The sequence below is a fragment of the Salvia splendens genome, chromosome 5, assembly GCF_004379255.2.
Source record: "Salvia splendens isolate huo1 chromosome 5, SspV2, whole genome shotgun sequence".
NCBI classification, from domain to species: Eukaryota; Viridiplantae; Streptophyta; class Magnoliopsida; order Lamiales; family Lamiaceae; genus Salvia; species Salvia splendens.
In genome coordinates this window covers 12,689,391-12,713,650 of record NC_056036.1, presented here as the reverse complement: position 1 = coordinate 12,713,650, position 24,260 = coordinate 12,689,391, and the positions used below count along the sequence as shown (strand labels likewise).

General features: G+C 36.9%; 3 protein-coding genes across 5 annotated transcripts; all 3 read left to right on the top strand.

The window, feature by feature from the left end:
- The first annotated feature begins 666 nt into the window (after positions 1-666).
- Positions 667-5,768, top strand: LOC121802596 (ubiquitin-conjugating enzyme E2 2-like). Of its 2 annotated transcripts, none has more exons than XM_042202282.1 (6): positions 667-859; positions 1,245-1,374; positions 1,469-1,494; positions 1,990-2,079; positions 4,475-4,563; positions 5,262-5,768. In XM_042202282.1, the coding sequence occupies exons 2-6, from the start codon at positions 1,250-1,252 to the stop codon at positions 5,388-5,390; spliced, it is 459 nt and encodes a 152-aa protein (XP_042058216.1). In that variant the 5' UTR covers positions 667-859; positions 1,245-1,249; the 3' UTR covers positions 5,391-5,768. The 2 variants fall into 2 exon arrangements, with proteins under 2 accessions (XP_042058216.1, XP_042058214.1); XM_042202280.1 differs by having other exon boundaries at positions 669-859; positions 1,241-1,374.
- A 2,955-nt stretch (positions 5,769-8,723) lies between these two features.
- Positions 8,724-15,076, top strand: LOC121804679 (phytochrome-associated serine/threonine-protein phosphatase 3). 2 transcript variants are annotated; one of them, XM_042204310.1, is made up of 10 exons: positions 8,724-9,017; positions 9,367-9,513; positions 9,589-9,656; positions 10,054-10,111; positions 13,434-13,544; positions 13,782-13,832; positions 14,194-14,337; positions 14,465-14,560; positions 14,640-14,711; positions 14,793-15,076. In XM_042204310.1, the coding sequence occupies exons 1-10, from the start codon at positions 8,937-8,939 to the stop codon at positions 14,874-14,876; spliced, it is 912 nt and encodes a 303-aa protein (XP_042060244.1). In that variant the 5' UTR covers positions 8,724-8,936; the 3' UTR covers positions 14,877-15,076. The 2 variants fall into 2 exon arrangements, with proteins under 2 accessions (XP_042060244.1, XP_042060245.1); XM_042204311.1 differs by lacking the exon at positions 8,724-9,017 and adding an exon at positions 9,128-9,272.
- A 1,955-nt stretch (positions 15,077-17,031) lies between these two features.
- LOC121804678 lies at positions 17,032-21,583 on the top strand. The gene is made up of 3 exons (XM_042204309.1): positions 17,032-17,136; positions 18,441-18,798; positions 19,060-21,583. The coding sequence occupies exons 2-3, from the start codon at positions 18,452-18,454 to the stop codon at positions 21,314-21,316; spliced, it is 2,604 nt and encodes an 867-aa protein (XP_042060243.1). The 5' UTR covers positions 17,032-17,136; positions 18,441-18,451; the 3' UTR covers positions 21,317-21,583.
- Positions 21,584-24,260: the final 2,677 nt, after the last annotated feature.

The following is a 24,260-nucleotide window of genomic DNA, read 5'->3' as shown; positions in this document are numbered from 1 at the left end:
GAATATGGGCGATCAATTGTATATTCCTAAGGATCGTAAGCCAGATATTGAAATGAAGTTTGCACATTTCAAGAAATTTTAAAGTATGTTTTAGGATTCAAAATATTTCAATTGAATTTGATAATTTATTCATCTATTATTATATTAATAAATATTTAACAAATATGTGTATTAAATATAAAATAGTTATTTTATTAAAATTATTTTATTATTTATATTATAAAAGTCATTAATAAAATGTCGAATTTACTGTAGATAATAGTTGCACATAGGCATATAATCCGCCGGGTTCCGGGTCAGTCAAGCTAATCGAATTGCAATTTTTTCGGATAAAAAATTTTTCAATCTTATCCTCCAAATTTAATGGGTTATTCAGACCTCATTTATGAAATTTAAGCCGAAATGATATCCCTCTATGCACACCAACAATCCAACATGCTGCCATCAAGAGTCTAGAATTTCCACGTAGGTCATTTGAGTTAATACGAGTTTTAATGTATAATTGAAAGGAATAGAGAATGAAAAAAAGTAGTTTAATTTGCGTAGTGACGTGTAGTGAATGGTGTGACTCATAAATAATAAAATTAAAATAAATGATAAATGTTATTATAAATAAATATGAATTATTTATATGGAAGCGAATGAAAAATGAAATATGCGTTATTTGTATAGGACAAGAGAGTACAAATTTCCCACATATTTTTCGCTTTCGTATCACGCCAACTCAATCCCTCTCATGTACATCTTCTTACATCTCAGGCGCAGAATCCCTAACTTTGCAGATTAATTTTCCTGTTTTGCACACCTCTGTAATATATAGCCAGAGGGAAAAACTTCTACTGCCGTTTCTCAATTTCAGGTTTCGTATTTTTTCCCATATGATTTCATTATTTGCACTGCACAGGAACCCTAGATTTTTTGGCGTTGACTTGTGTAGATATGTATACTTGTGCCACGGATTCGTGAATCTAGGATCTTTGGTTTTCTTGACGGTTAATTTCGTTTTTAAGTATTCCATTCTGTGGGAAAATGGTCTCTTTGTTATTTCTTTCTCTTATTATTTGGAAATGTTCTTCGTTTAAAGAAAAATTAATTTGGTAGACTTTGAATTAGGGATGTTGTATAAAATTTAATAATTCGAATTGTTGTCAGCTCTTGATTGTTAAGGAAATTACATTGGGTTGAAGCTGGGTGTTACCATCAGTGGGGAAATGGTGTATTTGACTTGTGTTACTTGCAGGCAGTTAAGATGTCAACGCCAGCTAGGAAGCGATTGATGAGAGATTTCAAGCGGTTGCAGCATGATCCTCCCGCTGGCATCAGCGGGGCTCCATATGATAATAACATTATGCTCTGGAATGCAGTAATATTTGGGTATGTAATGTGAAGTAATCATTTTGTACTAACTGATAACGAGGGAGTCGGACTATATTTGTCACTGATATTTCTTATTATCTTTGAATTACAGCCCAGATGATACTCCTTGGGATGGAGGTAAGAAGATTACTTCTTCTAGTTTGTTTCTAAATAGATGTTATTGAATATGCACTTATCTAATTATTTATACATTTTTTGAAATGCGTATGTTAACTTCTCTGCTCTAGTGCTTGCTTGATTGTTATCAGTCATGATACAGTGGAGGGGAAAGTACAAAAAAAAAGTAAAAAAAATCGTGTGAAATTGTACGATACTTTCTTTTCCCTTAAATTGTGTTTTCCATGTAGATCCCCAAGGCGTTAGGATTTTTTTATTTTTCCTTTATAATTAATCTCATTCCATAATCCTGTTTTCCATTAGTCTGGGAGAGAGTTACAATAATGATTATATAATTTTATATTTTGTTTTTGTCATTATATCATAAATAATCATAGCATGACAGTTTTTTCCACTTTACATTACTTGTGTAGCATGATTTTTTTTGGTTCTTTCTTTTTTGCATCGTTTGTTTTTCTCATTATTTGCATTGATGATGGTACTGTTTGTGTTCAGGCACATTTAAGCTGACTCTTCAGTTCAGTGAGGATTACCCAAACAAGCCCCCAACTGTTCGATTTATATCCCGAATGTTTCACCCCAATAGTAAGTTAATTCAACCATTTATGGATATGGTAGTTTTGTAAAGGACTTCATTTGTAATTGCTTACTTTTATCCTTGCTGTTGTCCCATTATATTGTTTCCTAAGTCAAGACTGATAGTGGACATTGTGAAATTGTAAATTGTTCGAGAGCTAGTTACTAGTAGCAAGCATAAATTTCTTACTCCTGATATGTAAATAATTAAAGATATAGTTGACTATTCCCTATAAAAAATATTGGCCGGGCCTGGATAGTTTTTCTTTGTTGTGTGCTCGCTTTAGTTTGTAACTACAGTATTTGATTGCTGTTATGGTTTTCAGCAAAACTATCCTTCAGTGGCTTAATCTGTTATTTCCCTGCATTGAGAAAATACACAATCTCTTATAAAGTTTAAAAGACGTGTATTAGGTTAATCATTTAGTAGAAATATGGAGTTTGAGTTCTAAATAGTTTATGTACCTTGTCATGCATGAATTGTGCATCTGACTACACTTATATGCTTCGTAGCTGAGTATTAGTGGCAATGCTTCTTCATTTATTATGCAAATTCTCATAGTTAGCACTTGACTATTCGTTGCTAGTACAGTGTGCAAGAGACAGTGTCTATATTCTGGTTTCTTATTCTCTCTGTCCAGCTTGTGTCTTTTATACTTGGTGGATTTGTAATTATTATCTCTTTTAATGTATTTTCAATCTCTCTCTATGTATGTGTATTTTGCAAAGTTACCCATTTCTATAATTTCATGTTTATATGCCTTCCCTTTTTTTTGTTTTGCATTTTATATGCTGAATCCAAGTTCCAACAAACATTCTGCTAAGGAAAATGATGAGATATCTTAAAGTTATTGTTAAGTTATAGCCCAATCCAATCTTAAAGTTATTGTTAAGTTGTGGGCTTGTGGAGGAAAAGAACATAAGATAAAGAAACAAACAAAAGAATGTAAACTCTCCTCTCCTCTCTAAAGATGCCACTCCTCCAAAGGGGCCACAATGTATTTGCAGAACCTTAATTATATTTCTCAACAAATGAAATGTAAGAAACATAGCCCTATAAATATTTAACTATGAACTGACAGAGTAAAGGTGGTTTGTAGAAAAGAACGGAAAAAAAAGAAACAAATGAAATGTAGGAAACATAACCATATAAATAATGAACTGACTGAACCCTAATGAAGAGGCTACTCCTTCGAAGAGGCTAGGACTTATTTGTTGAACCTTAATTGTATTTCTCAATGAATTCAACAACTGAAAGTGAAACGCAGGCTGAACCCTAATGTATAGAACTTTTAACTCTTATGATAACGCCGACTCTAATGAACCTCTAACAACTCGACCCAATGAAAAAACTAATTAATAATAATCAACGATCTTAATCACAAACTTTGACCTCATGGTAATATTTTATCTTGAACAAAAAAAAATTACAAATATAGCCTGGATTTTTCTTTGTACTCCCTCCGTCCACAAAATGTTGTCCATGTTTGACTCCGCGCGGGTTTTAAGAAATGTGAAGAAAAGTGAGTGGAAAAAGGTTAGTGAAATGTAGGCCCCTCATTTATATATTAGTTTTATAATAAAATGTGAGTGTAATGAGTTGGTGGCAAGTAAAGTCACTTTACCAATAATAGAAAAAAGCAAAGTGGACAACATTTCACGGACGGACCGAAATGACAAAACTGGACAACATTTCACGGACGGGCCGAAATGACCAAACTGGACAACATTTATTACTTAACAGCCTATAGTAATAGTATAGTTCAAATTATATACATTTCATAAACTTAAGTATTTTACATCTTATGAAATGTTCTATTCGTCCCATTATTTACAACACATTTTTTTGGCATATATATCTAGGAGAGTTAAAAAATGGTGTAAAGTGGAGTGATGAATTTATATTATATAAAGATGTTTCAGTAATTAAGGTGATTTAATTATAAAGAAAACATGCCATGTTATATGAATTGGCCTAAAAGGAATTCATGCCATGAATTATGGGAGGGAAGAGTATAACTTTTAACTTACACTTTAAAAAATATATAATACATGTAATTAAAAATGAAAGAAATGTGAAAAACATGCTGGTTATAAGATCCTCTAACCATGGCCAATCAATTTTGTTACAGTTTCAGTGATAGCTAATTTGTCAGCCGCCAGTTAGAGTTAGCCAATTGTTCGGTTGACACTTTTATCCCAGTTAACTTTTAAATATGTTTGAGCTAAAATGATAAGTTGATGGATGTGTTTTTGCCATGCATATTATAGAAACTTACATTCCCATGGAATACTCCATCTGTTTGTCTTTTTATGTTGTCAGCTTAACTGGTCATTCGTGTTTAACAGTAAGTAGGTCTATGGCTGGGCATATTTGCTCTTCTGATGTACTTTCCCTCATCAGTTTATGCAGATGGAAGCATTTGCTTGGATATTTTGCAAAATCAGTGGAGTCCTATATATGATGTAGCTGCTATACTTACATCTATCCAGGTACTGTAGTAGGGAAAATAATTGCTGTCTCTTTTTCGATCAATCAATGGACCATCAATAGTAGAGCGTTTGATCTTTGAAAGAATGAAATGACAAAGAGACTGAAACGAATGTGGGAGGTTTCTTTAAGAAGCTATAAATTGGGCTGTGCAAGATGAATAGATTTTTAGTCACGTGTAGATTATTATGTCTTTTATAAGGTTATACTATTTCTCTAATATAAGCTTTATGTTCATAAAGTAAATTGTTTTTTTTGGTGTAATCTAATGATTCTAATTTAATCTAAAATCCACCATTCCAATTGTTTTGAAGTTTAGTTGCATATAAAACGTTCCAACCGATTAAAAAAATGTTCTTTGTCCAAATAAATGATGGGAAATTTTGTTTTGTTAAAAGTGTGATTGTTTTTTGAACTGTTCTAAGGCGAAACTCGAATAATTCGAGTCGAATTTGTTTTCTGTGTGCTTCATGACATTTTTAGTTTAACAATGCACATCAGTAGTATCAGGTAAGAAGTACAAATGTAATAATTTCTTTTGTTATGAAAGAAACTAAAATTTTTAGGGACATAGCTAAGCTTTGATGCATTAAAAGCATGCATAGAGGTTATTTTCACTGGAAACTATATGCTCATGCTAAATGTGTTCCTCCCACTGGGGATATATAAATCAGTTGAACTCTTCATTTCTGTATAACAGTCGTTGCTTTGCGATCCAAATCCAAATTCACCTGCAAACTCTGAAGCTGCAAGGTTGTTTAGTGAGAACAAACGTGAATACAACAGGAAGGTGCGAGAAATTGTTGAACAGAGTTGGACAGCTGACTAACCCTACTATCTGAAGTGTGTATTACAGGTGATGGTAATTGATGAGCTCAGTTTCCAATCCCCTCTCCTGGCAGATGATGTTCTCTGTCATGAAATGTCTGTTTTACTGCAATTCTAAGCTAGCAACTTCCATAGCTGGAAAATTGTTGTTATGAATGATCTTTTTAAATGCTTATTTTCAGGACTATGAATTGTCTCTATCTTTGTTCTGATGCTCCAGGAGCATTTATGTACATAAACATATCTTGTATTGTATTTGCATGGGACAACTTGGAACTATAAGTTTGCCCATTAATTTTCTCAGATTCCAGTTAAATGGTGGAATGATCGATAGAAAATACTGAAACCCCTTTGAAATATAGCTGTGGTTGATAGACTACTCAAATCCCTTGCTAGCCTTGCTTGTCACCTTTGTGAAGTTTCTTGTTTGTTTGTTTGTTTGTTCTTTCTTTGTTCAAGTGACTAGTATTGCTGAAATTGTTATTCGTATTGCTGAAATTTTTATTCTGTAACCCCAAGTTGTGATCTTAGTTCAAGTAAATAGTCGTGAACATTGTTATTGTTAAAATTGGTCTTTCTCTCACAGCTGAAGTTAGTTATAAGAGCATCTCCAGTGGTCGGCGAGCGAGTGGCTCGCCGATTTTTGGCGCTCGCCGAACTATTGCAGCCGGCGAGCGTCAAATCGGCGAGAATTTCGGCGAGGGTACGCCGATTCTCAGGCGCTCGCCGATTCTCTCGCTGATCGGCTCGCCGCTATTGCAGCCTCCCGATCGGCTAGGAACTGACGAGCGATTTTTTTTTTTTGAAACACTATATATACGCGATTTGCACGACATTTTTATTCGCACCACTTGTTTTAACGAGTACTCTCTCTATCTTAATTTATGTACAAGATCAACAACGCGAAATGGATCTCAACAACGAGCCAACTTCAGGGTCGAGCGGGTCTCTAACTCCCGCGGTCCCCGTGGGAGGTGGATGGAATCAGATGCCCGGGTACTACAACAACATGTACCCTTGGCAGCAGATGATGCCCGGGATGGCAGGGGATGCCGGGGGGTTAGGGGGGACCGGGGATGCATCCCGGGATGCCGATGATGCCGGGGTGGGCACCCGGGACGCCGGGGATGGCGGGGATGCATGGGACGCAGGGTACACCGTGGGGGCAGGGGACGCCGGGGGGCTCTGACGTCTATCGCCCCAGCTTTAATTTTGGTACTGCTGCTTCGCACACATCGACCCCAGCGGATACGCAGTTCCAGGGGATTGAGTCCTTCTCCTTAGAGGAGTTGGGTATAGATCTCGGGGCACCGGACACTCCCGTGGGGCAGGGTCGGGGCGCGCCCAAGAAGAAGAAGGGGAAGAAGGTGGTCGGCGAGTCGTCGCAGACGGAGGTACGGAGGAAGTGGACAGACGCGGAGAATGTCGCGCTGTCCAAGGCGTGGGTGAGTGTTTGCGATGACCCTCTCGCCTCGAACAATCAGAGGATCGTTAACATGTGGGCTAAAATAGCAGCAACCTACAAGGCATTTTGCCCAGAGGGGAGGCCACGCAGCGGGGAGGAGTGCCAGAAGGGGTGGGACCGAATCCGGGCTGGGGTGTCCCGATTTTCGGGCTTGTACACCAACGCCATCCGAATGAAGTCCAGTGGCCAAACTGACGACGACTGCAGGAGGCTGGCGGAGAAAGAGTTCCCTCTGCCCGGGCTTTACAAGGACTTCACATACTGGAACTGCTACGAGGTGCTAATGGACTCCGAGAAGTTTCGGGCAGGTGTCGACGCGGGCTGGCCGAAGAAGCAGCGCCTGAACTATTCAGGTGATTACGCCGGAGGTAGCAGCGGCGGTTCCCACGACCTCCCCGAAGATGCTCAGGAGACCCCGTCCCCTCCCTCGTTTACTCGCCGCACTCGCCCGGTTGGTCAAAGACGGGCGCAACGCCCTCGCCAGAGGTCCTAGGAGGTCCAGTCGGCATCCCCCCTATTGGCAGCTCGACAGCCGACCTCGTCTTCTTGGCGCGTCAACAAGCGCGGGCTCAGATGATCAAAGTCATAGATCAATGGAAGAATGCAACTGACCCCGAGGAGAAGAGTTTTTTTTCACGCCGTGCTCGTGAGTATGCGACAGGATTTGAATCCCGGCGCGGCACAGGTGGGGGCTCTGACGCGGGCTCAGATGCCGCAGATTTGGGGGTCCCGGATAGCGGCGACGACGGCGCGGAGTGAGGCGGCGCCGGAAGGGGTTGGCCTGTGCGTGGATTAGGATTTTTTTAAGTAATGTAATTTTTTTTTACTTTTTTTTAAGTAATGTATTTTTAAAAATTTAATATTATTAGAGAATTTTCCCGTATATGTGTCGTAAATTTAATTCCGTATTTTGCATGATTGTTTAATTATTTATTTTTAGTGCTGATGATGTGGCAAGGCTATGGCTGGGCTATTGCTTGTCCAATTGCTTGTCCAGCTGATGTGGCAGGAGGAATTTAGTGCTGCTGATGTGGCATGGCTGAGCTATGGCTGTGTCATTGCTTGTCCGCCGACCACTGAAGATAGATGCTCTAAATGAGGTATATGTGTGTATGTTGGGCCAGTGGTATAGTTGTTAATGTTTACATCAAAAATTTTGGATTCGTGACCACTATGATGTGTCCTATAAAATTTTTGTTCACTTATCACTATAAAAACAAAGTGGGGCCTTCAAAAGATGTTAATATTGCTATGTTGCCAAACTGTTCCTCCCTCCCTCCAAAATAAATGTCACATGTGAGTGATAGACCTAAGATTTAAGGATATATTTTGTATGTTAAGTTGAGAGAAAATATATGTTTATATAATAATGTGATAGAGAATTTATTCTAAAAAAGAAATGTGATTCGTTTTTATAGAAAAAATTAAAAAGATAAGTGTGAGATCAATATTGAGACTGAAATTTGAATATTACTCCTTTCATCCTACATTATTAGGGTTATACTATACTCATAGCCATATAGTAATGTGTTTTGATTTTTTTTGTTTAAGGAAAAAATCAGAAAAATTCAAAGTTTTTGTATTTGTATTCAAAAAATGTAAATACATGTAAATAACCCAAATGAAAATATTATTATCTCTATTTTTTTTATTACTAAATTTCCTCTTCATTAACTTACACAACAACATTACATATTACATAGTCATAAAATTTTGTGGCAAAGAAACAAACTTTTCATATCTTAAAATATAATGACATCGTCCAAATGTGACACATGTAAACTTTGGGTAGAGCATTAAATTAAGTTGAAAATTTAGGGGCATTTTTGAAAATAAGCAAAGATTTGCGGAACAGTGAATTTGAATGTCATTGTGGCATAAGGGCTTTGAGTGGATCTGGTAAACTACAAGTGGTTCTCACTCTCTCCGTTCACCTCCGCCGGTCCCGCCACGGTGTCCGATCGGCTAACGAAGCCGTTAGGAAGAATCATCTTGGGTTACGTATAAAGCTGCTGCTATTGACTGATCGTAATTTGTGGGAGAATTTGTTGCAGTTTAATTGAGAAAACAGAATTTTGAGGAATGGATTTGGACCAGTGGATAGCAAAGGTGAAAGACAGCCAGCACTTATCCGAAGATGAGCTCCAGCTCCTCTGCGAATACGTATTACTTCGTCTTTTCCTTTCTTTCTTTTATTATATTTTCATAATATTATGAGTACTCTTTTCAAGTTAGTTCTTTAATAACTAAGTGATTCTTTGATCGATGGGTTGAACAATTGGGAGAAGATTGAGCCTTCATTTAGGATTGGGATGTGGCCCTTGGTTCAATATTCAGCATGATAGTTGTATTTTCAGATTGGAGCTTTGTCTTTCTGGGGTTGAAATCTGTAGCTGGGTCTCTTCTTTCAATCTTTCAGTTATGACTGTAATATAACAGGTCTAAATGTTGGATTCAATAATTATTGTGCAATATTTGATGGATCCTTTTTATATTATATTCTAAATCTTAGGTAAAGGAGATACTGATCGAGGAATCAAACGTTCAGCCTGTCAATAGCCCAGTCACAGTATGTGGGGATATTCACGGGCAGTTTCATGACTTAATGAAACTTTTCCAGACGGGGGGTCACGTACCGGATACAAACTACATATTTATGGTAGATATCGTAGTACATGTCTATCGTTGCCAATTTGACTGTATTAAGTAAAGAAACTACATATTTCTTTGGCAGGGAGATTTTGTGGATCGTGGCTACAATAGTCTCGAAGTTTTCACAATTCTTTTGCTTCTCAAAGCAAGGTATGTAGAATATGAAATTTAGTAAATTGGTAATCAGTAATGGCACATTTTTATCATTCTTGCAAGTCTGTTCATCTCATGAATCTCAGTTCTGATACTGTGGCTTTGCATACGTGTTGTACAACTTTGTCAAGATTTTGTAATCAGCATTATTAATGTTGCAAGTTTGCTGGAATTCTGGCTGTGATTGTTTTGTAGTACTGTTATGTGAAATTAAGAATAACACACTATAGTTATGACATTTTTGTGCTACTTATTTTCTAGAATAACTTAATGCTGAAGTATTGCAAAAATTCCTCTCAGACTATAGGCAGTCAGTATTTAACAATGTTACCGCATTACTTTTAAAAATGAGATTTTCAGATTACTCATCTTTGTGATTTTTCTTATTTACTAGATATCCTGCTAACATTACTCTCCTCCGTGGAAATCACGAAAGTAGGCAACTAACACAGGTATCTATACTCTAAACTCATAAGTGATTATGCTTTCCTTTGCCATGTACTTAAATTTTTAAGTTCTAGAAAATGAACAGCATAACTTTTGGTAATTTGATAGTGCATCCATGTATACTAGTATGTTGAAGATGGAAGAAGGCAAGTGTTAATCATTATCAAAATTTTACTCTCTTTGTTGATATATATGAAAATTTATCTTGCTTTTATAGTGTTAAGTCTATCTTGGGATGTTTTGTGGTTAGGAGATGGGAGCAATACAAATAGTATCTATCCTCTAACTTTGGATTTATGGGATTGATCAAGTCTTGTTTGTACTTTAATTTGGTTTGAATGGTCAAGTTGGATAAATGAGATTAGTTTCTATATTTTGATCATCTGTGTTGGGATTTTTGATTGGGATTGAGTCTTATAAATAATCTTGGAAAGTATGTTTTGGATTTTAGATGTGAACTTTTGATATTTAGTCATCTTGGAGGTTTAGTGTGGGGGCTTTACTGAGTTCTTTTGTAGGCAATTTTGCATAGAAAAATACCGCAAAACTATATAATCCATCGTCTATGAAAAATAGTCTCATTTTTCCATTTTAATTCGTCCACCAAAACTAGTCCCTTTTTATTTATGGAAACTTTTCGACCACTTTCTCTCTCACTCACTTTATCCATTTTTTCTCGTTCTCACTCTTACTTTACCAATTGCGCATTAAAATTTGCATTGTTCATTATGAGACTATTTTTTGGTGATGGAGAAAGTACTACTTTTGATTTGATAATTGAAGTCTACTTCGTTTATGATGTAGTGTATATGTTACTCTTTTGTATATAGCTCTTGGAGACTGTTATTGTTTAGGTTACTGAAACGAGTTAATTGTTGATTGTGAACAACATAGTAGTGTCCTTGACCAACATGTGTTTGGCCCAATAACAATGCAACAACACAGCAAGCTTCTTTAGTAAAATGGTCCAACCAAATTTCTTCAAGCAACTGTTGCACTCATATACATTTATTAATATCTAGTTTGCAGTATATGTGGGACATTGCCACGTCAATGGATAGCTCCCTTGAGGTGGTCCTAATACCATTCAAATTTTATATTTCAATTTTCAAGTTTGTATTTTAACATGCGTTACCACCTTAATTCACAGGAGTAGGGCCTAGTAAAAATGCAAAGGCATAATAGAGCATTCATGCTTACTTTGCCAGAATAATTTGATCAAGTTGCTAGAGTATCCAATCGTACCCATTTATAAGCTCTTTAAACATGTACTATCCAGTAAATGTGTGCCATTACCTTCACCCAATCTGGAGGTGCAACATCCTTGTCTTGTTCTTTCTAGTGTAAGATTAGTAACCCACTACCCCTACGTTGATCAAATACCGTTTATAACACTTTGACCTGGACTGTTAAACTGAGGCATGACAGCATGAGTTGACGCTCCCATGCATTGATGCACTAAAATGTTAGGTAATGAAAAACCTTGTAAGAATCTAGAAGCTAGCCACGTCAAAGGTGTGTCAAACTCACATAAACGGATGGGGAGTCACATTCTTGAAAGGTAAGAAGATATGATGTTGGAGAAACCAATTATGAAAAAATCTTTCTTACCAGTAACATTAGGAAGATCCACTAATGTGTCTAGAGTATGCTTTGGAAACAAGTGGAGCATCCACACTCTGAAACATTGATGGATGTCCTTGTGCAAACACCAGGGGATGAAAAGAGTCTATTATTCATATTAGTAACAACAGGAGAACGTGGGCGAACATGGGTAGGAAGTTGTATATATGTAGTTAGTTATTTGCTTAGGCATGGGAAGGAGAGAGCTTGTTGTCTGCAGTTTGGAAATGTTTTGAACAATGAATTTACAATTTACAATATTTAAAATGCCACAGTTCAACATTGAGAAACAGTAAAAAAAACTACTATTAAGAGAAATTTATTCTTAAAAAGATATTAACACCTATATTCAGTCAGAAACTATTCACTAACAATTATTAACTCTTATATTCAGTCACAAACTACATGACATGTGTTCCATTTTCATACAGCTCCCTATCATAGAGAAATACTCCCTCCGTCCTCAAAAAAACAAACTTGTAAATGGCACGGGCTTTAATGTGCAATTGGTAAAGTAAGGGAGAGATGAGAAAAAGTAAAAGAGAGAGAGGAAAAAGGTAGTGGAAGGAGTGTTAGTGGGTTGTGGGATCCACATTATAAATTATGTGTAGGACTATTATTTGTTGAAAACTTTCCATATTTAGACTTGGTCTAATTTTGGGGGACGACCCCAAATGATAAAATTAGTCTATTTTTTGAGGACGGAGGGAGTATCAGAATATTCATAATTATACTGAAACAAGAAAATCCTATAGTTTACAATTACTCTTCACACCTTGATCTACCCCCAATGAATTGGCATGGTGTCTCATGGACCTAACATAGATCAACGTAACAATTTCTGGAATAATGGAGATGAAAGCACCATATCATCATTCTGTCCTACTCGTGGGCTTGGGTTGTTACATATTTGAACTATCAAAGTTGGAAAAAGATAATCTTTGTAATTAGGTAATCTATGCAATTCATGGTAGGCCTTTTGGAATACTAAGGTCTGTGTGATATCATCATATGTGGTTGAAATCACAGTGCTTGAATCAATTATATTAGGGGGATTTAGAAACTTGTCCTTCAGGAAAGAATTGGTGTTGATGGTAGGCCTCTGTGCATCACTCTTTCTATTTTTCATAAAAAAGCAGATAAACATCAGGTAGCAGTTTTTGATCTATAGATACAGAGCTTACTTTGAGTTCTTTGTTACTCTACATGTAGTACTGGTTCTATTTGACATGACTCTGCCAGCCCCTGAAAAGGGAGATGAACATATGCTATTTTGCATTAAGAATCGGATAAAGATAATTCTTGTTCTCTCTTGCAACATTTGGATTACAGGGAAAAAATTATTGATAATTGATATCTTTAATTTTTGGCAATGTCTTATTGAAATGTTTACCGGCTCCTTTAGGAAAAATGCTCATAAAACACTGGAATATCACATTGTCCAGGATCTCAAATCCTTTCGATATGCTTGTGGCATTATTCTGCTATGCTGATCAATTTCATATACACTATAATTTTCTTAACCATCTTTGAATCATACTACACCTAGTTGTTTTAGATATGAATTACTCAACTACATGCAACTTGGTGCCATTTTTAATGTTGTTTCTCTGCTAAAGCCAAACTATTATTTTCTACAAGGTCTATCTTATAACTGCAAATTGCCAAATGTTCATGAGTTTCAACATTTCCTGTTATTGTCAGGTTTATGGATTTTATGATGAATGCCAGAGGAAATATGGGAATGCAAATGCTTGGCGATATTGCACTGATGTTTTTGACTATCTTACTTTATCTGCGATAATTGATGGGACGGTATGGAATATATCTCTTGTCCTCACACCCCACCCCGGGGAATAGAACCAATTTTAAATTGTGAAACTTCACCCATATTATCCATTGAATTGTATAATTATTTTATTTTACATGCCTCTTATCTTCAGATCTTCCCCCGACAAAAAAACTCATCATATTCAGAAAATCCCAGTATTGATGTTGGTTTTAGTTGATTACTCGTTTGGTAATCAGACATTTATGTTTCTTGCGTTTCAGGTACTTTGTGTGCATGGTGGCCTATCCCCAGATGTTAGAACTATTGATCAGGTTCAACCATGATCATTTTCTAAATTATTTATTCTGGGGGCATATTTCATCACAAGAAGATTTGAGGCAAAGTGGTTTGATGATAGGCTATCTTGTGAGAAAAGGGCTAGATAATTTGGCAAAAAAATTATTGCATTCAATGTTGACATGCATTATTAGAGTTTTCATGTTTTTTTCTGCTCAGCGAGATGGCTGCATATATTTCTGAGTGGAGTGGCCTTCCATTTTTTGTTTCTACGAAGCTTTCTCATCTATTTTGATAAACTTTTTATTCTGATTAACGCAGTAGTATTTGGTATCTGAATGAGCTCTGTCTCTGTTGCTCGGTGTAATTATTCATGTGCTGATTTTTTCATGCCAGATTCGTGTTATTGAACGGAACGGTGAAATCCCCCATGAAGGGCCCTTCTGTGATTTAATGTGGAGTGATCCTGAAGATATTGAGACATGGGCAGTTAGTCCCCGAGGAGCAGGTTGGCTTTTTGGTTCCAGGGTTACTTCTGAGGTGAGTTCACTAAATGTGCTTAAAGCAGTCAGGATATAAAAAAATTACTAGTACCTTTTTGTAAGATTAGGTTGTATGGAAAGTCTGGAAATGCAAATCTTGTTGATGTAGTTGTTACTTTTTGCAGTTCAATCATATTAACAAACTTGATCTGGTATGCCGTGCCCACCAACTTGTCCAAGAAGGTCTGAAATACATGTTTCAAGACAAGGGGCTTGTGACAGTGAGTTGCTAAATTACATCCATAGAAATTGTTTCCCACTGTTGGGTTTTCTTACTTCTTTATGCTGTGTGCTATGCAGGTGTGGTCTGCACCAAATTATTGTTACCGATGTGGCAACGTTGCATCCATTCTGAGCTTCAATGAGAATATGGTAGTAGTGAACCTCTGATCTGATCTGCTCTATTACTCTCTCTTTCACTCGCCAATTTGATCATTGTTGGTATTTGATTAGGAAAGAGAAGTGAAGTTCTTCACCGAGACGGAGGAGAATAACCAAATGCGAGGACCCAGAACTGGAGTACCTTATTTCCTTTGAGTTTGTTTTCATCCACCATTCAAGCTTGACAGAACTTGCCATATGTAATGTTCATGTGTTTCCTAGGTAGTTTTGAGTGATTTAAGCTGCTTTCATTGTCTGGATTATTTATAACATTTCTTTTTAAAATAATAGGTTATGTACGATCTGTAGCTCTTGCCCTATCCTTTTAAATTTTAATGCTCCTTTTTCTATGCTCACTACTGCCAATACCATCATATTTCAAATATTTATATTAGTTCGAAAAAAAGTAGGGAACTGCAAATGCATATATGAACTGGTTCATAACAAAATAAATTTATTAGTTGGTTGGTTGTCTTTCAATTTGATCTTTAGATTATTGAATTATTTAATTTATCAATAATCTAAATCTATTTTAATCAATAATTTGACTGCGAGAAACGTGGATATTACTACATTTTTATTCGAAAAACAAAACAACCAAAGCAACAATATTTTATTAATGATTTCTTTTTAACTCCTTGAGCGTAAGTTTTGTGTATATCTAATATAAGATGAGGCCATCAATTTATAGTCAAGTAGTAGTACTATATATTTAAATATTTTTTATAAAATATATATTGAATTAAAGATAATTTTATAAATATTCTAATGAAATCTTAATTACATACTTCCTTTATCCATAAATAAGCTTTCCATTTTGCTATTTTTTTCCGTCCACCAATAAAAATCTCATTTATATTTTAGCATTTTTTATAATAGATCCCACATTCCACCAATTTTATTCACTCACATTTCATTATAAAATTAATACTAATATATAAAAGTATGACTCACTTTCCATTAATCTTTTTCTCGTCCATTTTCTACTATATTTCTTAAAACAAGTGTTATATCAAAGTGTGAACTTGTAACATGGACGGAGAAAGTAATATACAAAAGCTGCATTGTCATTAAATAAAAATCATAAAAATCATACCTTTTCAATATACTACTTCATTCTTCATAAACAAGTACTTTTGCCTAACATTACATTATTCTCTATCTGTCTCTTATAAAATAATTTTATTTTGCTATTTTAGTCAGTTCTATTAAATAAGTTTATTTTTATATAAAAAATAGACTAAAGATCAATTTTGGTCCTTTACATTTGGCCTAAAATTCTTTTTTGTTCTCATACATTAAGTTTGTGACCTTTTGATCCTTAACATATTATTTTGGTACTTTTTGATCTCAAATATATTGTTTTGGTCCAAAATAACCATTTTCCGTTAAAACTAACCGTCAAAGTGTATGACCAAAATTTAAGTTTATAGTAGAGAGCTATGAAAAAAATCTGTTATAAGAAACAAGAGTTTTAGGATTAATTAACTATGAATGAGCAGTTTTAAAATCAAAGAATTTTTCATGTAATTCAATTTTTATACAAATGAAATTTAAATACTCCCTCCGACCCATAAAAATATGGGCAATGGGTATGACACGAGAATTAAGACAAAATTGGTAAAGTAAGAGAGATGAAAAGAATTGTATGGTAATGTAAGAGAAATGAGCAAAATAGTAGTTAAAGTAGTGTTAGTGGGTAGTGGGACCTACATTATTAAATTGATATGACTTTTCAAAAATGAAATGCACATATTTTTGTGGGACGAATGAAAATGGAATGCACATATTTTTATGGGACGGAGGGAGTATAAAAACATCAAATTTACTCCACTTAATTATCTATCCATTTACACTCTAAACATTTTTTTCTTAGATTTTGTGCTGAAAAGTTTTCTCTCAGCATTGAAGAAACGGAAGGAGTATTAAATTAATTAAGTTAATTAGATTATAATTAAGTTATTAAATTGGTCAAACACTTTGACGGTTAATTTTAACGGAAAATGGTTATTTTAGATTAAAATAATTTGTTTCGGACCAAAAGGTACCAAAACAATATGTTAGAGAGCAAAAGGTCATAAGTTCAATAGGACCAAAATTGAACTTTAATCTAAAAAAAAATTCATTACACATTAATATACTAAAAGGTTCTGATTACCTATCAACATTACTTTTCATTTTTCTAAATCAGTGATTTTCTATTTCAAAATATATTCATTTTCTATTTTTATTATGCAGCAGGTATCCATTTTCTTCTGATAATTAGAAAAGTAGCCCTCCAACTAAGGCTATTTTTATTATGCAGCAGGTATCCATCTCAAATTAGAAATTGGCCCCATTTCTAGGGTTTTTCTTCATTCGCGTGCCCGGTGACCCTGCCTCAACCTTTCTCCAATCACTGTTTGCTCCTCCACAGGTTAATTTCTGCTCAACATCAATTTTCTTACAGTTTACTTCTTATTTGATGTCCAATCAACTGATTGATTGTTAGAGATCAATTATTTTTCCTGCATTTGTTTTCGTGAGTTTCCTGCTGTTATTCTGGTCATTTTCTATGACCGTGATTTGGTTTGACTTGTATGTAGTTTAATTTTCGTTTCTCAGTATCTTGTTGCATTGTTGAGGTAATGCCGATCGTTTATCATTCAATTCAATTTATGATTCGGTTGTCAACGCATTGCTCTTTAACTTTCCGAGTTGTTTTTACTTTTACTTGGAATATCCTTATATGCATGTGTCTAGATTACGCATTTTGGTGTTTAAATATCGGCTAATGGCTTGATGATTATGATATCCTTAGAAAAAATATAGTTTGCCCCTTCTGAAATAAATCATCCCACAAAAATTTAGATCACCTGGCACAAAGATACCAAATTTTGTGTCTAAATAGAAATTTATGCTGATGGAAGGGACTTGTAAGATATTATAAGCTGTAAATTGGTAGTTATTGTCCTTGTTTCGGTAACATGAAAAATGACTTATTTGCATACTGTAAATGTGAACATGAGGAATAGAATTTCATCATGCTCCTACAATCCTGATAAAAGTTTTTGAGTGGTGCCTGTTCTCTGATTATGTTGTGGTGTGCAATACTCTTGAGCTCTTTCATCTTCTCATATCTCCATTTCTCCATATATAGAGGGGGTGAACACTTCTCTCTCTCTCTCTCTCTCTCTCTCTCTCTCTCTCTCTCTCCCTCCCTCCCTCCCTTCCTTCCTTCCTTCCTTCCTTCCTGTTCTTTGCACATTTGTCTGTACATATTTGAATGAAGCAGTTATATTTCCTGGCTTCTTCATGATGGCACATCTGGATACCATAAGTGCATTACTTCAATTTTTTTTGCAGAACCCTTATTTTCTTTGTAAATTAATGCCTCAAGATATGAATATCAACATAGCTTTGTCATATAACTGATACACCAACTAACTGCATGTTTTGTGATAATTAGAGGAAATGGACATCCTTGATATTACATACATTTGGTGGTTGAGTTTGTTGAGTGCACAGTGAAAGGAAACTGCTAGGGACTATAAGTTAATGAATATATGATCATAAAGGATAAAGTAAATATATGACTTCAATTGCTGTTTTTGGATCTCCGAAGGAAGGGTTGCAAAACTTGCAATAGAATTTAAGTGAGGGAATTGCTACAGAAAATAGAAGTTACAGAACATATATGCAAGCATTCCTTCTTTGTCTAATGCATTTCTTGATCTCCAGAAATACATGCCATGGTAAAGGGGAAGCTTATACTGATTTGCCAGTCTGGAGGAGAGTTTATAACCAAGGATGATGGCACCTTGTCGTATGAAGGGTCAGAGGCGAATGCTGTCAATATCAATCATGAAACCCTGTTCAATGGCCTAAAACTAACGTTAGCTGAAATGTTTAATATGGATCTGAATACCATTTCTATCAAGTACTTCCTCCCAGGAAATAGGAGAAATCTCATTACATTAAGAAATGACAAAGACCTGAAGCGAATGATTGATTATCATGGGAATTCAGTAACTGCTGATATCTTTGTTAATGGAAAAGATGGATTTGACCATGATGCGTATAAAATACACATGAGCAGGTACACAAGCATGGTGCTTCTTAGCTTTCACTTCTTTTCTAGCAATATAAATGTTCCATTTTAGTCTATTTTGTCTTGAACTGCAATATCCTATGAAGTTGATGTCTGTAGAGATCATGCATGTCGATATTTATGCATCCTTCATTTTCTAGTGTTTGAATTCTTTGGCTTCAATTTACAATTTAGCAATCGTACACTTCACCTTGCTGGTAAAAGTATTCTTGAATAAGCTTACAGTATATATATGAATGATAACTGCAGGGACAGTGGTGTGAAACTCGCTGAGACAGTAAACCATAATCCTGGACCCTTAGCTCCTGCTTCTCCCAATGTCAGTAACCTTAAAAATGTGGCTAATGTGGCTTGTGATGCTAAAACTTCACCTGATGCTGCAGCAGCTGATAAGGATGCAGAAAGCTCAAGTCCAGGTCAAACAGATACAACTTCACCTGTGTCTTCTGGACATTGTGCAGACCATGATTGTGATTATCAGCCACAGTTAGATGCCAATTCTGATATTCGTCATAGTCCAGTAGGTTTAGACATGAGTGATAGTCCAGCAGATACTGTCAAAAAGAGGAGGCGCACTGCCTCCTGGATGATTGGTGCTCATGATCCAACTGGTGTTGCTGCTAGTTATATTGATGTGAACAGGAGAAAGCAGAAAAAAAATAACCAAGGAGATGATATTTTAGCTGCCATTGATGACTTGGAACACTCCGGAGATATTGCTGGAGTGACAAATGATCTTGACAGCTCACCTACAGTCACTTTACCTGGTGATGGTATGCCAGAAAATTTAGTTGATTCGGGGAAGGATTGCATCACTGGTGTAGGACAGGACTTTATAAGTGTGAGAGAGTTTAGAGAGGCCCTTCAAAAGTATGCTATAGCTCACCGCTTTGTCTACAAGTTGAAGAAAAATGACTCAAATCGTGCTAGTGGCAAATGTGTTGAGGAAGGCTGTTCATGGAGTATCCTTGCATCTTGGGTTCCTGCTTCTCAGTCATTTAGAATTAAGAAGTTCAATAAATCACATACTTGTGGGGGAGAATCTTGGAAGAACGCCCTTCCAGCAAAGAAGTTGCTGGTAAGTGTTATCAAGGACAAATTGCGAGATTCTCCACATCACAAACCCCGAGAAATCGCTAAAAGCATTTCTCAAGACTTGGGGATTCAGTTGAAGTATACACAAGTAAGGCGTGGGATAGAGGGTGCCCGGGAGCAACTTCAGGGTTCATATAAAGAATCATACAATCGCTTGCCTTGGTTCTGCAAAAAGGTAGTCGAGACAAATGCTGGTAGTTTTGTCAAGCTGGAGACTAATGAAGAGAAAATCCTCCAGCGCCTTTTTGTCTCATTTCTTTCCTGTGTAGAAAGCTTCCAGAATGTTTGCCGTCCCATTCTTTTCCTCAATGCTACTTCTCTAAGATCAAAATACCAAGAGAGCTTGTTAACAGCCACTGCAGTGGATGCAGATGATGGATTCTTTCCAGTTGCATTTAGCATAGTTGATAGTGAAAATGATGACAACTGGCATTGGTTTCTTGAGCAGTTAAAATCTGCCATATCAACTTCTTTACCCTTGACCTTTGTCTCAGATAGGGAAAAGGGCCTAGAAAAGTCTGTGCATGAGGTATTTGAAAATGCTTACCATGGTTATTCCATTCATCACCTTTTGGAAAGTTTCAAGAGAAACTTGAAGGGTCCATTCCAAGGAGAAGGAAGGGGTGTTTTACCTGGAAAACTTTTGGCTGCTGCACATGCTGTTCGACCAGGTGGTTTCAAAAGAATCACAGAAGAAATCAGGCAGATATCTTCAATTGCATACGATTGGGTAATGCATATTGAGCCAGAACATTGGACGTGTTTGAGTTTTAAAGGTGAGCGATATAACTATATTGTACAGAATGTAGCAGAACCCTATGGCAAGCTGATGGAAGAAATTAGAGAATCAACTATAATGCAGAAGATAGAAGCACTTGTATACATGATAAGCCAACTAATAGATAGCCGACAAATGGAGTCGAGCACATGGGCCACAAGACTGACTCCATCAAAAGAAGAAAAGATACAAGCAGCAGCTCTTGACGCACATTGTCTTCGAGTGTTCATCTCCTCAGATGTTCTATTTGAAGTTCATGATGATTCTACACATGTTGTCAATATTCAGAACTGGGACTGTACTTGCCTAGAATGGAAAGCTAGTGGCTTACCCTGTCGGCATGCTATTGCAGCTTTCAGCTGCTCGGGGAAGTCCGTCTACGACTTCTGTTCACAATACTTCACCTCAGATAGTTACCGCTCAATATATTCCAAGTCCATAAATCCTATTCCTGGGATTGGTTCGCCTATGGCAGAAGAAGATGACGATGAGAAGGTGCTTCCTCCGGTACCCTGCTCTCCAAATCAATTAAAGGAGCGGAGTAAAATGGATGATCCGGATAGGAGAACAGTGACTTGTTCTAAATGTAAAGAACCTGGACACAACAAGGCTTCATGCAAGGCCACTTTATAGAACTATTGTTATGTGTAGATGTTGTACATCTTGTACATCCTATATATATATCCTATACAGCTTGATTATGAGAAGTAATTGACATGGTTGATAAAGTGTGCTAGGCTTGCTTTGATCCTCACCATGTATGACAATTGGTATCTTATTTATATGGAAAGTATAAGCAGGAATATTGTCATTAGTGGTTTAGTTGCTGAGGGCATTGACATGATCGATAAAAATGATTGTTGATGGATCGATAATTCGATATGATGTTGTTGAGTGGAATGGAATGTCTACCGATGGCAAACTACTAAAGCATCATGTAGATTTACGAATGACGAGTTTTAGTTATTCTGTAAATAACCAACCATGATCATTCTTCACCTAAATAGTGGAGTTGTATAGTGTATTTTCATCTAATATTGTAGGAGGAAACATGGTGACAGATATAGCTGAAAAGTTTTAAGAGAAAAAGATATAACGAAAAAATCGAAATTACTCCTATATGAGATTTTAAAAAACTGAAAATCCAAAAAAATAAACATACAAAACAATAATATAATATAATATATTCTGTATATATTTATAGGTTTGTATTAAATTAATAGACTATATATAATATTATACTATTAAAAATATAATTCAGTTTTTTTTTGCCTAAATCAAAAAATCGAATTTTTTTGTATTTTTAAACCGACCCAACTGAACAAAAAAATAAAAAAAATGAACTAAATTTCAAAATTTCTGTTCGGATGTTCGGTTTTCAAATTTTTTGCTCACCCCTATTATTATTAATAAGGTGTAATCACCCCAAAAAGTGAAAAAGAATAATAATGTTATTAAATTACAAAAGTATCTTAAATGTAATTATTTATATTATCTTGAAAGATTATTCATAATGAGAAAAATAATGTTTTCAAAGGTGCAAATGTTAGAATTTAATTTTCCGTGAATTAATTTTGCACTTACCAAAAATAATGATAAAAAAAGAAAAGAGAAGAAACATTGGTACTCATTGTAATAAAAGGAGTAAAATAAAGTTGGGAGTATTTTGGCCACCCGCAACGCGTCACGCGGGTGGCCGGTATTCCGTCACGAAGGGACGAGACGGCGGCGTGACGCGTTGCAGTGCCCCGTCTCGTTCCCAGCCCGTTTCGCGTTCCGTCCCGCCGTGACGAATGGCGAGACGTCTCGCCACGCGACGAGGCGACGTGGCGCGCTCCGGCGCCATGCGTGACGCCCACTCGACTCCATATGAGGACCTCGTTCTCTTCTGCCCACTCTCCGTTCGCCCGCGAGTGGGCATCGTCACGCTGACGCAATAATTCATTTTTTTTTTAAATTTGAATTAAATAAAAAATGAAAACCGGTAATATTACCGTTTTATCAATTTTTTAAATTTTTTTTACTCTATAAATACTCCTAATTCATCCTCATTTCACACACAAATATACATCTATTCTTCCCAAATTGTCTTCATTTCCTCTCAAATTTTCATCTAACCTCTCATCACAAAATGTCCGGCGACGGAAACTCTGGCGGTGGCGGCTCCGGCTGGTTCGACATCAACGTGTTCGACGACTGGGGGCATGTACAATGTCCTCGGTGGTGGTTCCGGTTAGTCGACGCCGGGCACCCAGGGTTCATTGACGCCGGGGGTACCAACCACCCCATTTTGATGTGGATGCATACGCTCCGCCCCGAGGTATTCGCAGGGATTATCCCAGATTCGGGAGGATTATTCCGTTGATCCCACTCCGGAAGAAGGCCGAGGTGGTGGAGGAGGCCGAGGCGAGGGAGGAGGCGGAGGCGGTGGAAGCTCCAGGGCGGAGGCGGAGGAGGAGGAGGATCTAGGCCGGCATCCGTACGGCCCCAAAGAAACGCTGGCGGTGTACAACACCTGGATCAGCGTCTCGTACAATCCCATCGTCGGGAATCAACAACCCTGGAAGTGCTTCTGGGAAAAGGTCACCGAGGCCTACCACGAGATTAAGCCGAAGGGGTCCAGCCGCCGCACATATAAGATGCTCCGCGCTCACTTTGACCGAGTCGACAGAGAGGTCAAAAGATTCTGCGCCATCCACAAGAATGAAGCGGTACATTACTAAAGCAGAGCCACGGGAGCCGACATTCTGAGGTCGGCTTTGCGAGTCTACTTCGACGACACCGGCAAACAATTCAAATATGTCGATGTTTTGGAGGTCGTCAAAGACGAGGAAAGGTGGGCTGGCGGTGTCCAGTCCAGCTCGGGCTCGAAGCGCACGAAGCACACGGCAGGTGGCCAATACTCGTCTAGTGAGGGCGGTTCGGGCAGCGCCCCACAAGAGTTTGCCTCGCAGGAGGTTGAGGCCCCGGCAGACGATGCTGAGGGGTCCTCCCGTGGGCGCCGTCGGCCGCAAGGGAGAAATGCGGCGAAGGCGGCTAGAGGGAGGAGGGGCGGAGCCGAATCAAGCCAGGTGGGCTCGGGCTCGGGGGATCCTCGAACTCCCTTATGTCCATGTACATGGCCGCCACAATGGAGGACACTTCCCGCATGACGTCTCCCAATACCAAGCCTATCTTAACGGAATTGAGTTTATGGCAGCACAACTTGGCATTCCGCCTCCTCACTGCTTCAGTGCACCTCCACTGCCTTCGGGGGATGATTCGCCGGCGGAGTAGTTTTTTTATTTTCTTTAAAATTGTATTTTAAATTATGTCATTTTTATTTTTTAAGATTTTAATTAAGTGGTTTTTTTATTTTTTTGAATTTTAAGTTATATTTTTATTTTATGTTGTAATTTATTTTATTGTTAATGAAGGGTGTTTTTTTAATTGAATTTAGTTGGAAATAAAAATAAAAAATAAAATTAAATGAATAGTAATTTAAGGGACGAAGGGATGCAGGTTTCATCTCTTAGTTAAGAGATGAAGTAAAAAAGTACAGTGAAGTCTATGAATAGTAATTAAGGGACAGATAAGT

Excerpts from the sequence above, each read along its gene's own strand:
- LOC121802596 (XM_042202282.1), top strand. The coding sequence starts at position 1,250 with ATGTCAACGCCAGCTAGGAAGCGATTGATGAGAGATTTCAAGCGGTTG. Across the intron at positions 1,375-1,468 it reads TGGAATGCAGTAATATTTGG|CCCAGATGATACTCCTTGGG; the intron begins GTATGTAATGTG and ends TTTGAATTACAG. Across the intron at positions 2,080-4,474 it reads CCGAATGTTTCACCCCAATA|TTTATGCAGATGGAAGCATT; the intron begins GTAAGTTAATTC and ends TTCCCTCATCAG.
- LOC121804679 (XM_042204310.1), top strand. The coding sequence starts at position 8,937 with ATGGATTTGGACCAGTGGATAGCAAAGGTGAAAGACAGCCAGCACTTA. Across the intron at positions 9,657-10,053 it reads CTTTTGCTTCTCAAAGCAAG|ATATCCTGCTAACATTACTC; the intron begins GTATGTAGAATA and ends CTTATTTACTAG. Across the intron at positions 14,712-14,792 it reads TGAGCTTCAATGAGAATATG|GAAAGAGAAGTGAAGTTCTT; the intron begins GTAGTAGTGAAC and ends GTATTTGATTAG.
- LOC121804678 (XM_042204309.1), top strand. The coding sequence starts at position 18,452 with ATGGTAAAGGGGAAGCTTATACTGATTTGCCAGTCTGGAGGAGAGTTT. Across the intron at positions 18,799-19,059 it reads TATAAAATACACATGAGCAG|GGACAGTGGTGTGAAACTCG; the intron begins GTACACAAGCAT and ends TGATAACTGCAG.